The 12,493-nt window shown below is 37.1% G+C and overlaps 2 protein-coding genes across 6 annotated transcripts in view; both read right to left on the reverse strand.

Moving 5' to 3' along the window:
- Positions 1-3,862, reverse strand: part of LOC108245263 — a 20,802-nt gene extending 16,940 nt beyond the window's left edge. The window contains exons 1-2 of the mRNA XM_037976650.1: positions 3,780-3,862; positions 417-677 (exon numbers count right to left, since the gene is read on the reverse strand). Coding sequence (XP_037832578.1) covers positions 417-672 — 256 coding nt within the window. The 5' untranslated portion in view covers positions 673-677; positions 3,780-3,862. The remainder of the gene's footprint in view (positions 1-416; positions 678-3,779) is intronic.
- A 184-nt stretch (positions 3,863-4,046) lies between these two features.
- LOC108245284 (E3 ubiquitin-protein ligase TRIM39) lies at positions 4,047-11,642 on the reverse strand. 5 transcript variants are annotated; one of them, XM_017432045.3, is made up of 7 exons: positions 11,456-11,639; positions 6,983-7,554; positions 6,769-6,864; positions 6,222-6,455; positions 5,920-6,067; positions 5,812-5,838; positions 4,315-5,723 (listed from the first exon to the last, which is right to left on the reverse strand). In XM_017432045.3, exons 2-7 carry the CDS (start codon positions 7,550-7,552, stop codon positions 5,164-5,166), a joined length of 1,635 nt encoding a protein of 544 aa, XP_017287534.1. In that variant the 5' UTR covers positions 7,553-7,554; positions 11,456-11,639; the 3' UTR covers positions 4,315-5,163. The 5 variants fall into 5 exon arrangements, with proteins under 5 accessions (XP_017287537.1, XP_017287534.1, XP_017287536.1 ...); XM_017432047.3 differs by lacking the exon at positions 11,456-11,639 and adding an exon at positions 8,575-11,420; XM_017432046.3 differs by lacking the exon at positions 11,456-11,639 and adding an exon at positions 8,388-8,544.
- Between the last annotated feature and the right edge of the window lie 851 nt (positions 11,643-12,493).

Raw genomic sequence — 12,493 nt, forward strand, 5'->3', positions numbered from 1 at the left:
CACAAGCTATCAGCAATAAAATGTTGTTTCACTTGATGAATTTCCTTCAGTAAATATTCCATTATATGTACTTAAACTTCATGGGTGCCAATAATGGTGAGCAGGACTGTACGTGTGTGCGCGTGTGTGAGAGTGAGTGAGAGAGAGACAGAGAGAGTGTGTGTGTGTGTGAAGAACGCTGATGATATATGAAATAACCAGCAGCCAATTGAATAGGCTGCCCTTTTGGGTTTATATATTTGTAAATCTGACTCTAATGGAGTCAGTGCCTCACCAACCATGAACCTGACCGCACGTCACTTGTAGACTCACATCTGAATAGTAGTCTCTGCTTTCTGCTCAAGATATAAGTTAAGAACCAAGTCATAAATTCATTCTTGGATTAATAAAGGAACTAATAATTTTGAAAAGCCTACCAGTCTTGACAGAAGAGAGGTCATCCAGCTTGAGGTCACTCTCACGGTCATCCAGCTTGAGGTCACTCTCACGGTCATCCAGCTTGAGGTCCATTTTAACATTTAAATGTCCCTCAAAGCCCCACAGGTTCTGCTGTTCAGGCTGTGTGATCCTCATACCGGCTGGTGTGCATCCCATCTTACCCTGGTGGATCCTTAGGCCCCGGTAGCTCGTCATTTTGGACCAGCCACAGTAGGGGCAAACCTGGAGACTCATATCTGCTGTTTGTAAAAGACAACTGTGTAAATGCTGTACCTCTTACTTGCACTTCATACTGATTACACTGTACTTTTTTGTGCAAGAACCTTAACTAGCCCCATCAGTAGCAGATAGTTTGGACTTTTGATTCCAGTGTGGTAAACTAGTTTAATTGTTCAAATGTTTCCAGCCTTTCACATGCAAAAACAGTTTTATGTTGTTTTTAATAATTCTCTTTTGTCAAGTTTTGAACTGTTGTTTCACAAAAAAAAAAACAACAACAACAAAGTATTGTTAATTCCTGTAATACAAGTACTTGAGTGACCTATCTTTTGCACCTGACTCCCACAAACCCAGGCTTTCTTTAAATTGTTGTAAAGTGTAGTTGATTAATAGTTCTCCTGGCTTTCTGAAAATACTTTACAATTCTTCTTTGAATATTGACCGTATTTTCCTCATTTTTAGTCCATCCAACATACCTCACATATTCATTTTTTATTTGTTTTTAAGCCATCCCACAAATCTTTTAAGCATAATAAGTCCACCTAACTCAAGGGATGAACCAGGAAAGAAAATATTAAAAACAATGTTTCATTAGTTGAATCTTCAAAAAATGGCAAAGACAAATCAGTCTATCATTCGTAAAATGTTAAATTGACACCACAGTGGTAAATCCCAGATCCACAAACTGCCAATACATATGCTAGATGTGCAGTTTTTCCTCAAAAATTATTTCATAAAACTTAATATGAACAGAAAAAAGGCATGAAGCTATCTCCAGAACAGTATCTGAAAATCCCGCAAAGATTTGAAATAGGCCCTGATAGCGACTTCTTTCTGTTGATCCACTGAGTGTTTGTCAAAGCCTCATCAGAAATGATCTCAGTGAAAGGCTGGAGAGATGACGTAAAACATTATTTATGGAAAAAGTGGAAAGAAAAGACATCAAAATCCAGAGATTCTTATAGTGGGATGAATTTAAATTTGAAATTCCTGCTTCAAGTTGTTGACAGTATTTATAAAGATATACGAGAAAATGTAAATGTGTCCAGCTCAGCGTGACAGTGTTTTAAATTTATTATAATTATTATTTACATTTTGTCTCTAAAACACAGATGAGACTCTGTTATGGTTTGAGACAGCATTCGGTGTTGTTGGGGGTCAAATTGGATGAAATTCTAAACATAAAAGTGGGACGCAATATTTGATCTATGATGCAAAATAAATAAAAATAATAGAGATAATTGTCAAAAGGTAAATTTAAAACTCGTGTCATTATCAGCTTAATTCCTAACACATTTTCCATGTAGTAAAAGCACAGTCAGATAGAAAAGCTAATAATGAAACACTCTCAGTCTTGGATTGACCTCCCAAGAGTTTGAACCTCAACATTATTCAAAGAAGTGTTGAGTCATCTTAGCAGAGAGTGAACAAAAAGAGGCCATCGTCCAATGAAGAGCTATGAATTATTCTTCAATAGGAATGCTACTTAATACATAGCTGTTTTGGTCAAACCAATCACAAGATATCATGCACACAGTATGTATTGAGGATAACTCTCAGCTACTTCCAAATTATCAATTTTTTAACTTAGCATTTGTTAAATTGGCTGAGTTTTAACCATTTGTTTGTGTTGGCTAATGTCAGTTAGGTGTGGTGGCCATCTTGAATTAGATTCAATCCAAAAGGTACTCAGTTGTAGATGTGCATCCTATAGTCACTTTCAAAACGTTTCAATAAAATCTGTTCTGTGAATAATGAGATATCTTGCTAACACACAAACAAGTTTAACTGTTAATCCTTATGTTTTAAGGAAAGATTTTGTGTTAAGTGTAGCACTTGGTGTTGGGACTCAGTCTTAGCTATAGCTACATCTAATTATGTGCAATATTAGTAAAACTGACGGAAATATAGCAATTTTTGTGTCTGCTAAAGTCAGCTGGCTGAGGTGGCCATCTTCAATTGGACTGACTCCAAATGGCAATCAGTTGTAGAGGTACATCCAATGATTATTTCCTGAAAGTTTTATAAAATCCGTCCAGTAGTTCACGAGATATTCTGCTAACAAACAGACACAGTTGACTACAATAGTTAATGTCAAAGTCCTAAATACAAATCTCACACAATCAGGTAGTGCTCAGAGTATAATTTGGGGATTAGTCTGAACTATAATCATACCAATTCTTAGCTCAACCTTTTTAAAATAGACTGAATAGCAGGCATTTTTTGTGTTTTTTAAGGTCAGTTGACTGTGGCAGCAATCTTAAAATCCTGTTGACTCCAAAAAGGTAACTGTGTGCATCTAAAAGTTACTTCTGAAACTTTCATTCAAATCTGTTCAGTGAACCGTGCAGGATATAATGGCAGTTCTTACACCGAAACATAGGTGGAGATCCTTAGTGCCAGAACAAGGGGTTTCTTTAATTGTCACATCTTATCGTCATCACAAATTCCACAAAGGATCCCGAAGTATCTTTGAAACTGGGCGTATTTAAACAGACATTGGTGTCTATTCCATACTTCTGACCAGTTGGTGGTTGGTCAGAAGTTTACATAATTCCTACATCACTTACAGGAAACCACTTCCAGGATGCAGCTTGATCAAAATTTAACAAACACACTGTTTTCCCAGGAATTGTCTTATCACTCACAAACACATTATTCTAAGAAGTTCTTTGCAAGAACAACTTAACACACGATCCTGACCGATTGTTAAACTCTGCAGTTCATTTTCCCCCACAATCATGACATATTTTGCTAACAGTACAGGTAAACAACACACATAGACACACATAGCAAAAAATAAATAAATTCTGTCTGGCATTTGTTACATAATGACTACAAAGGGAGTTTCATAAAAATACTTGGTTTAAAAACTCCTCAGTAAAACCCTTCCAACAGTTCCATCATGCAAATTAACAAAATAAACCACTTTCTATTTGGCAGAATAAACTCTTGATAATTTTCCTTAGAATAAAGTGAAGTAACCTCAAACTGATGCTGATTTGAACTAAAACCAACATTATCTGAATGCTCTAATCAGGCTGATGGTTTAATTTTCTCTCTCACATTCAGCTGAAAAAGAACAACAACAAAAAGAACAACATTAGTCGGGCTTCTCTTACCTTTTAGTCTCCTCCGGTGCTGTTGGCGCTGTAACGGTCTTCTCTGCAGCTGGGATGTTTGTGAAGGACTACTGAACTTTCTGTTTCGTTTCAGGCGCAAAACTGAGATTCAGACAGAGAGAGAGAAAAAAAAACCCGCCATCCGATATCTTGGTCTTTAGCCCCTTTGGGTATGGCAAGCCATTAGACCATTTATTTGATACACCAGACACGTGAAAGATCGAGGTCAAAGAAGTAATTCAGAAAAAATAAAAAGTCAAAAATGACTTTGTTTTTAAAAACAACTCTTTATTCATTTGAAAAAAAGGACAGATCTGACAAAGATTTTGAGATGAAAAAAATGTACATACAATTTATTTATAGCCAAGTTACATAATTAATATTTTACCACTTATAGAAGCTTTTTGAAAGGGAAATAGAGGGCAATAGATCTTTATAGTATTGATATAGTATAAAGATCTACAGTATTAGTATAGTATTGACCAGAATAATGAGCCAATGGCTAGTCTGAGAAAGGGCAAGACCTAAGTAAAACAACTCTTATCTTAAACATTTCATAAGGATTGTAGAGAACATTGTTTTTTAAATTTTTACACTGCCAACAGTTTCCGATTTTTTTTTTTCTAGCAAAAATATGAAATTGCTGGTATAAGTGTCCCTCACTGCACCAGAAGTGCTACAGCTAGCTGCTTGCACTTCCAAATTACCATAGATTTTATTGGAAATAAATGTAAAATGTAGAATTATTGTGAGTGTAAAGGTTTTTAAAATAATGTTTGCATAAACCATTATAAATTGCTTTAGATATTTGAGTTCTTTTAATATGGCAGCAATCCACTTTAGTTTTGGCCTCGCTCAGACTAGCTGTTACTTCTTTAGTCTGGTAAAATTATTCTACGCATGTTTTTCCAGGCTCAAGTTGATCAAAGAGCTGTTGACATCAGGTATTTTTGATACATAACCTTTCAACAGAAACCCACTCCCAAAGATTTGAACTGTTGCTTTAAGTCAAATTACAAAAGCAACTGCCATAGTGAATTAAAAAATTTACATTTAAAACTAAATGAAAGTGTAAAAGATGATAAATGCACATAGAAAATTTACTTTTGCTGCTGGTATTATTCTGCTGCAATAAATATAAAATGGTATACAGTGATATGGGACAGTGCAGTTTTTTTTCTACTAAGAAATTATATTGTACTAATATTGTTTCGTGGTATTATACTGATTATGACACCTTTAGTGTACTATTACACTCTCTAAATGGTACAAATACTTTGGAATATTTTTAATTTAAGTTTTGACATATCCTTTGATTTTAGTATTTTCTGTTTATTTATAGTTTGTATTATTTATAGCCACATTTCTGACAACTTTACTTTCTCTATACTTCAACCATTTCACAATTCTTCTCAGCAAAAATAACCAAAGGCTCAGAGTTCTTCTCATCCTGTACCATGTGTGGGCTGAAATATGGGTAAAGATCACCTTTAAATACACAATCTTTGAATGTGTAGATATGAGACTGGGTCTTTACATCATAGAAGGAAACAAGACCTTCCTCATAATCCACAAACACCCCCACCTTCTCAGGTTTCTTTTTAAGGGAAAGGCGAACAGGTGGTTCTGTCATGGCTGCGTACTTTTCCTCTTCATAATGAACCAAAACCCAGTAGCCTTCGCCTGGGCTCAGCGTGAGTTTTCCTTTGCGCTTGGCTCCACCTCTAGTCACACCCAGATCCCACCCAGTCTTGCTCCCGACCTCCATCTCCCAGTATGACCTCCCAGGGGTCAAGCTGTTGAGTCCCAGGACACTGCCAAACAGGTCAAACCTCTCAGGAGAATCAGCTACTTCCTGGTTCTTTCCTCCATCTCTTACTTCCTTCCAATCATCGGAAAGAACAAGGCGCTGGTGTGCGGTGTTTGGATTCAGCTTTACATCCACTGTCAATGCCAAAGTATAAACAGTTTATGAGCTAAACTCTGATTTTAACAGATAATGTCGGGGGGAAATAAAATATAAACCACCCACCTAGAAACTTTGGGAGTCTTTTGATTTCTATGAAAAGATGAAAAGATTTTGATGAGCTAAATAAATATTTTAATCTTTGACTTTTTCTGTCTTGAAGTTAACTCTTACCAATGAAAGCTAGCTTCTCCAGCTCCTGTTGAATTTTTTCAATCATTGTTGTTGTGGTTTCTCTCATGATGCCAAAAGTCAGTGATGTGTCAAGTTCCACATCTGCCCAGTTTTTCATTTCATCCTGGAGGGAAAGTGTTGGGTACTTCTGAAAAACACAAAGATAAAAGGGAATAAACCAAAAGATAACTTCTCTGGACACTGTAGATGAAAAAATAATAATTTTCTTCATAAAACATTATTTAACATAAATGTAAGAAACTCAAAGGTAAGAACTTTGGAGATGTTATTTTTTTTCTCACTTGTAGGAAAAGGATGTGATCCTCAAGAGTAGATATATGAACCAGTTTAGAGATCGTTGTCTCAAGTTTGGTGATTTCTGCTTTCAACTCTTTTTTGAGGGCTTTTGCTTCTTTTTCCAGTAACTTTTTTCTGTCTTCTAGAGGCTTCAGCACACTCGCCTGGGCTGCCTCCAAAATGGCAAGAACAGCTGTAAAAACAGCCTCAATGTCCCACCACTCATTCTCAAGCTGGTCCTGAAAATGGGTAAAAATAATTGTGGGACTGCTATATCACCTATTTTTTTAATTTACTTTTATTTAAACAGGTAGCCTTATTTACAAAAAAAGACATGTAACACAGAACATCAGTTACATAAAAAAATAACCATAAAACATTATCTTGACATTTTATCCCTGTCTTACATATTGTATTGTGATTTGATTTTAAAGTACCCACAAAAATTTCAGCTTTGAACCTTGTGAACACTATCATTTGGTGGGGTTTTGTTGTTCTTGGTGTTTTTGAGTTTGAGAGACTGGTCTGATTGGGTTTTCATTCACTTCTCACCTTGCAACCCTTGAGAGCTGTATTAATTTCATCCATCTTTGTTTTTCTCATTGTAATTTTCTGTTGCAACACTGTCCTTGTGTTTTCAAGGTGACCCTGAAGAAGACAAAAAGCAAACATTAAAATATTCTCTTTGGTTATCTAAACCTTTGCCTCAGTCATGTCCTTTTTATTGTCCTCATTGTGCATTTGTTCAGCATACTGCATACTTCACCTTCTTCTTGATCCATTCATTTTCAGTAGTCACAACTCCCTCCTCACCTTCTCCCATACATTGAACACAAATACACCTCTGCTGCTTCCTGCTGTACAGCTCAAGAGGGCGTCCATGTGTCAGACAGGCTCTTGTATCCAGGTTTTCCACAGGTTCCACTAGCTTGTGACCTTTAAACCTTGCAGATGAATAATGACTCTCCAGATGGATGGAACAATATGAAGCAGGACACATAAGGCAGGACTTCTTAGCCTTTAGCTTTGGTTTGATGCAAACTTCACAAGCTATTTCTCCAGCCGCTCCAGAGTACTTTTCATTAGCATTTTTTTTCTGTGTTTTCATCTGTTGGACAATGTCTCTCAGTACAATATTTGCATCAGGGGTTTTGTTCAAATACTTTTTGCAAAGAGGACACATGCTATTCATAAACATACTGATGTCTAAGCATTTCTTACAGAAGGAATGACCACAAGGTGTAGTGACAGGATCTGTAAACGTTTCCATGCAGATTGAGCAGGTCAGATGCTTCTCCATGGAGCAGTCATTGGGTGGTTCAGAGGTGGAGGCCATGTCTGGTTAAAAACAAGACAACAAGATGACTTAGAAAACATCACAGGTGAGTTAATGTCCTTTAAATAACAATCTGAATATTAATCAGGCTGCTAGAAATTCATGTATTAATGCCATTTACATCAAAGCTGTCTATGGGGTGTTACAAAACAGTACGTTTCATATCCTAGCTGTTGAATAGTAGTAGCAATATCATAGAAATGAGCATGTGTTTTTTTCAATTTTTTCAAGTTCACTGACATGCAAAAGTTTGGACTCAAAATTTCTGTTGTAAGCATTTACTGAGACTAACTGATCTCAGAAAATCAAAAACCTTCAACTTGCTAATTTCTTTTCATAGTTTAAACTACAGTCTATTTTTAATTTTCACACAATTATAACAATAAAGCACCAGAATTTAGTGATAACTTTTTGGTAAACATCACAGCTTTTTAATTTATCTTTATTTCACTGTTAATCATAAAGGCAATCTCATTGAAACAAAAGGTCTTATTTTTAAGAGAGACCCGTTTCAAGTGAACATACAATAATGCAATTACAGAGAAGCATAATGCACCAAATAATGAAACTAAAAGTATAACTTAAAACTAAGAGGGGAAATATAAAGAAACTGAGCCAACTTGCATGCTCTTCAGGTGGCTCGTGTTAGTCTCAAACCTTGTGTGTTTTATTTATTTTTGAGATTTTTTTTATTTTATTTTGAATTTAGAGCTGTGCCTAAAAATCATTATTTCCTACAAGTGACAAGGCATGGCAAAACAGGACTCCGAACAGGCGGACACAGGCAAAGTTTTAAAATATTTATTGTAGCTGTTAAGCTAGTAGGAATGCTAACCTTCAGGACGGGACCCTCTAGATGGAAAGGAGGGAACCTCGGAGCAGGTTCGACTACCGAGGGTTTAGATTGAGAGCAGGACAGGCCTCTCAGGACGGGGCTTAGGCTAGTGGGAAAGTCCGGGGACAGGCGAGAGGTCGAAGCCAGGAGGTCAGAGAGAGACAGCCAAATCCAGAGAAGTACAAACCAGAGAGCGTAGTTCAAAAGGGGGAAGCGAGGTCGAAGGCCGGTGAGCAGAGTCCAAGAAGGTATCCGCAGGCGAGAGGCGAGAATCGTGGAACAGGCAAAGGGTCGTGATCAAGGCAGGCATGGACTGTGAAGGAACGCTGGACATCTACTAGGCAAAACCTTTTTAATAATCTGGCAATGAGTGACAGAGAGAGGTGAGCTTTTGTAGTGACTGAGACAGGTGAAGCTGATGGCAGTGATTGCAGAGGCATGGAATTCGGGGGCGTGGCATGGGTGTGGAAAACTACTGGGAATGTGGCATGGAACTGTGGAACTGTTACAACAAGCCCTTCTTTCATTATCTGTAGCTTAAGTATTTTTCAATGAGATTTGATTTCCAAATCTAATCATTAGAGCCCAAAAATACAAATATACTTTTGGGCTGCAAGACCTTCATCACCGTCTAGGTTAAAGGATCAGTTCTGGTGCTGCATCTTTTACAACCCTATGTTCTACATGCACAGGACCATCTTCAGTTCGCTTACAGGGAGAGACTGAGGGTTGAGGATGCTTGGACAGTGGGAGCTGCGCTGTGAGAATCATGTTTTTTTTTTTATTTTCAATTGCTTTCAACACCATTCAGACCATCCTACTTCTACAGAAACTGATCAACATGAATATTGACCCACACATTGGGATCTGTATTTCTGACTAGCCAACTGGGAGACCACAGTTTGTCAGCATGGGACGTAGTGTCTCCACCGCAGTAATCAGCAGTCCCGGAGCAACCCAGGGAACTGTGTGTTTCCCCCTCCTGATCACCCTGTACATAGCAGAGTTCTTCTACAACTCAGCGCTCTGTCAAATGCAGAAGTTCTTGGGGCTGCAGTTGGACAATAAAGTCACTTAATACCAAGTTTCTCTTCAGGAAAGGGCAGAGCAGAATGTTTTTAGTGAGGAGGCTGGCATCCTTTTCCATCTGTACAAAACTTCTGCAGATGTTTTAGAGACAGAGGCCGCCAGTGTCCTCTTTTATGTCTTGGTTTGTTGGGGTGGCAGGATGAGGATGAGGGACACTAAGTGACTAAACAGGATCATCAGGTGGGATAGCTCGGTGGTGGGCATTCATTTGGACTCTGTGGAGGCAGTGGTGGAGTGGAGCTTAAGATCCAGGCTGAGGGCTATAATGGACAACACCAGTCATCCTCTCTACACTGCCTTCATACAACAGAGGAGTGCATTCAGTGGAAGGCTGCTGTCACTGAGCTGCTTCACTGAGAAACTCAAGAAATCTTTTGTTGCTCGGGTCACTGGGCTACGTAACTCCTCTGTTGATTGGGTTGGTAAATAAGGGGAGAAGAACAATATAGGCACCTCTACAACTACTGCTTTTTAATTTAGAGGTTTTCAGTTAAAAGTGCACCTTACTACTGTTTACCTAATCTTTTGTACCTATACTTTAATTATTGAGTTTTTATAGTTCAACAACTACAATAGCTACTTCATAACAAACTCAGTGCAATTGGTACTGTTTTGCTAATTCACGTTTTTCAGGATTGTTATCAAGTCTTTTCCACCTCTTTGCATTTTTTATTTTTTTGTACTTGTCTTTTATTGTATATCTATTGTTTCTTATCATTGTGTTGTGTGATTGGAACCAGTTGTCATCGTGTTATATTGTATCTTACCTTATCTTATCTTATTTGAGCTCCAAAATTAGACAATACTTGAGCATCTATACATCACCTGGCTTTTCCTTGCAATGAGTGTGCTGTGAATGAGTCATATTGTAGCCTCAAATAGTAAATAAGTAATGCAAGGAGTCAAAATTCCACATTTTTCTTTGTTTTTCACTGAAATTTTGCAAAGTTAAAACAATACACAAATCTTAAGAAAAAAGAAATATTAGTGGGGGTGCCCAAATTTCTTAAATGATAAATGGCTTGCACTTGAATAGCGTTTTATCTAGTCCAAGAATCCTAAAGTGCTTCACACTACAATCATTCACCCATTCATACACTGATGGCAGTAAGCTACATTGTAGCCACAGCTGCCCTGGGGCAGGCTGACAGAAGTGAGGCTGCCATCACACTGGCGCCACCGACCACCACCATTTGGCAAGGCAGGTGAAATGTTTTGCCGAAGGATACAACAGCTGAGACTGACGGAGCGAGGGCTCGAACCGGCAACAGAACGAACCCTTACTTCCTGAGCCACTGCCACTCCATATATGGACATATATGAACTCTGCAACAAAGTTATGTTTTAATTTCCTCTTTCTGAGGGTGCTTGCTTTTGTGACCAACTTGTTATTATGCAACATAAATGTGCTTTCTGTGTAAAGATTATGACCTGATAAGTTGTCAAGAAAACAGTTGAGACACCCTGATTAATACATGTCAAAGGACAACATGTACCCAGGTTTATATTTTAATCAAGCAATGAGCTTGTCATAAAGTTTTCTGTTGTCACCTGGGACATAAAGACAATAAAGCCTCATGCTGGTGCAAATGTTCAAACTCCAGAAAAGATTATATTTCTAAAATTATTTTTATTATTTATTATTTTTATTTTATTTTTTAATTTTATGAATTTCCTATTTAACAACTGATGTGCTTTTTGGGAGCAATATCATATAATTTATCCAAGTCATGACATTTTTTCTATCAAGCCTGAAAACAAACCAAGCACTAAAACACCTTCCATTTTAAGCCTATAATGGTGCCACACCTTTTGTGTCGTTTGCCCTGGAGTGTGAGAGTTGAGTCACCAAGGTATACCCAGATTTAGGAATAAAAATTGTTCCCTTTAAATGCTGAGGCAGTCAAAACTTTGTTTAAAAGATCAACATTGACAACATTTATATAATCAGAAATTTTGCATGTAGAATATAACTTTACCTTTTGGCTGCACAGACCTTCCCTTTCTCTCAGGCGTTTCTGTCTCTTTCTCTTTATTCCACCAAGTAAATGTGCATGTACTTCCTTATGGATTTCCTCTTCTCTGAGTTAGGTTTCATTTCTGCTCCTTTTATTTAAAGATGGAGGCTGGCACACAGCTAAGCAGTCAAATGATCTTTGTGCACACTGCAGGGCGAGTTGCATATTGGGCAACAGATCAAATAATGAATTTGCCTAGAGGGTTTGTCTGGATACAGAATGTGGTTTTATAATATAACTCAATGTGAAGCTTGTTTGACTAGTAAGCTTAGAGTTCATACTGTTTTATGTGTCATTTCTGAGACAAAAAAAAGAAAGAGAAAACATAAAAGCATTGATTTATATCATGCTTCCTGCATAAGAGTGTGGGTTTGATATTGTTTTTATTTATCATGAAAGAAAAAGAAAAAGAGACAGAATTATTCAACTTAATCACATCACACATTCGGACATAAATTACATTTGAACATCTCTAGCATCTTCACAGTCTTTAGCTTTACCAATTCTTGTATCTCTTGACATTGTTTGTTGCTGTTCTGAACTAGCTGTATAACTTATTTGGTGTAAAGTCTTTATTATGTAACTTTTTTTTTTGCTCCAGAACACTTAAAAAAACAGTAATAAATGCCTGACAGTGGCTGAGTTTAGTTTGTCCCTTCTGTTCTATGATACAGTATTACACAATGTCTTAGGTGTGGAGGGCAACCACTTCATTTTTTTTATATCAAGTGATTATTAAGCAATATAATTAAAATGATTCTCATTTTCATGTCATATTACTGTAATAAAAACATAGTTAAGACAATTGTTGTGCATTTTCGTAAAGATTTCCAAATAGAAAAAAGCTTTGTTCAGCGAATGAAGGCAGATCATCATGATGCGTTTTCAATCATGAATAAGGGCGCTGGAATCTCTGCAGAAACAGAAGAAAATGAAAAGATTAGTGTACTGCTGCATTTATATATATATATATATATAAAACATAGTCTTTTTTCCTTT

Source organism: Kryptolebias marmoratus, linkage group LG7 (genome assembly GCF_001649575.2).
Source record: "Kryptolebias marmoratus isolate JLee-2015 linkage group LG7, ASM164957v2, whole genome shotgun sequence".
Classification (NCBI taxonomy): domain Eukaryota; kingdom Metazoa; phylum Chordata; class Actinopteri; order Cyprinodontiformes; family Rivulidae; genus Kryptolebias; species Kryptolebias marmoratus.

Excerpts from the sequence above, each read along its gene's own strand:
- LOC108245284 (XM_017432045.3), bottom strand. The coding sequence starts at position 7,552 with ATGGCCTCCACCTCTGAACCACCCAATGACTGCTCCATGGAGAAGCAT. Across the intron at positions 6,865-6,982 it reads ATGAATGGATCAAGAAGAAG|GGTCACCTTGAAAACACAAG; the intron begins GTGAAGTATGCA and ends TGTCTTCTTCAG. Across the intron at positions 5,724-5,811 it reads AAGACTCCCAAAGTTTCTAG|TGGATGTAAAGCTGAATCCA; the intron begins GTGGGTGGTTTA and ends TGGCATTGACAG.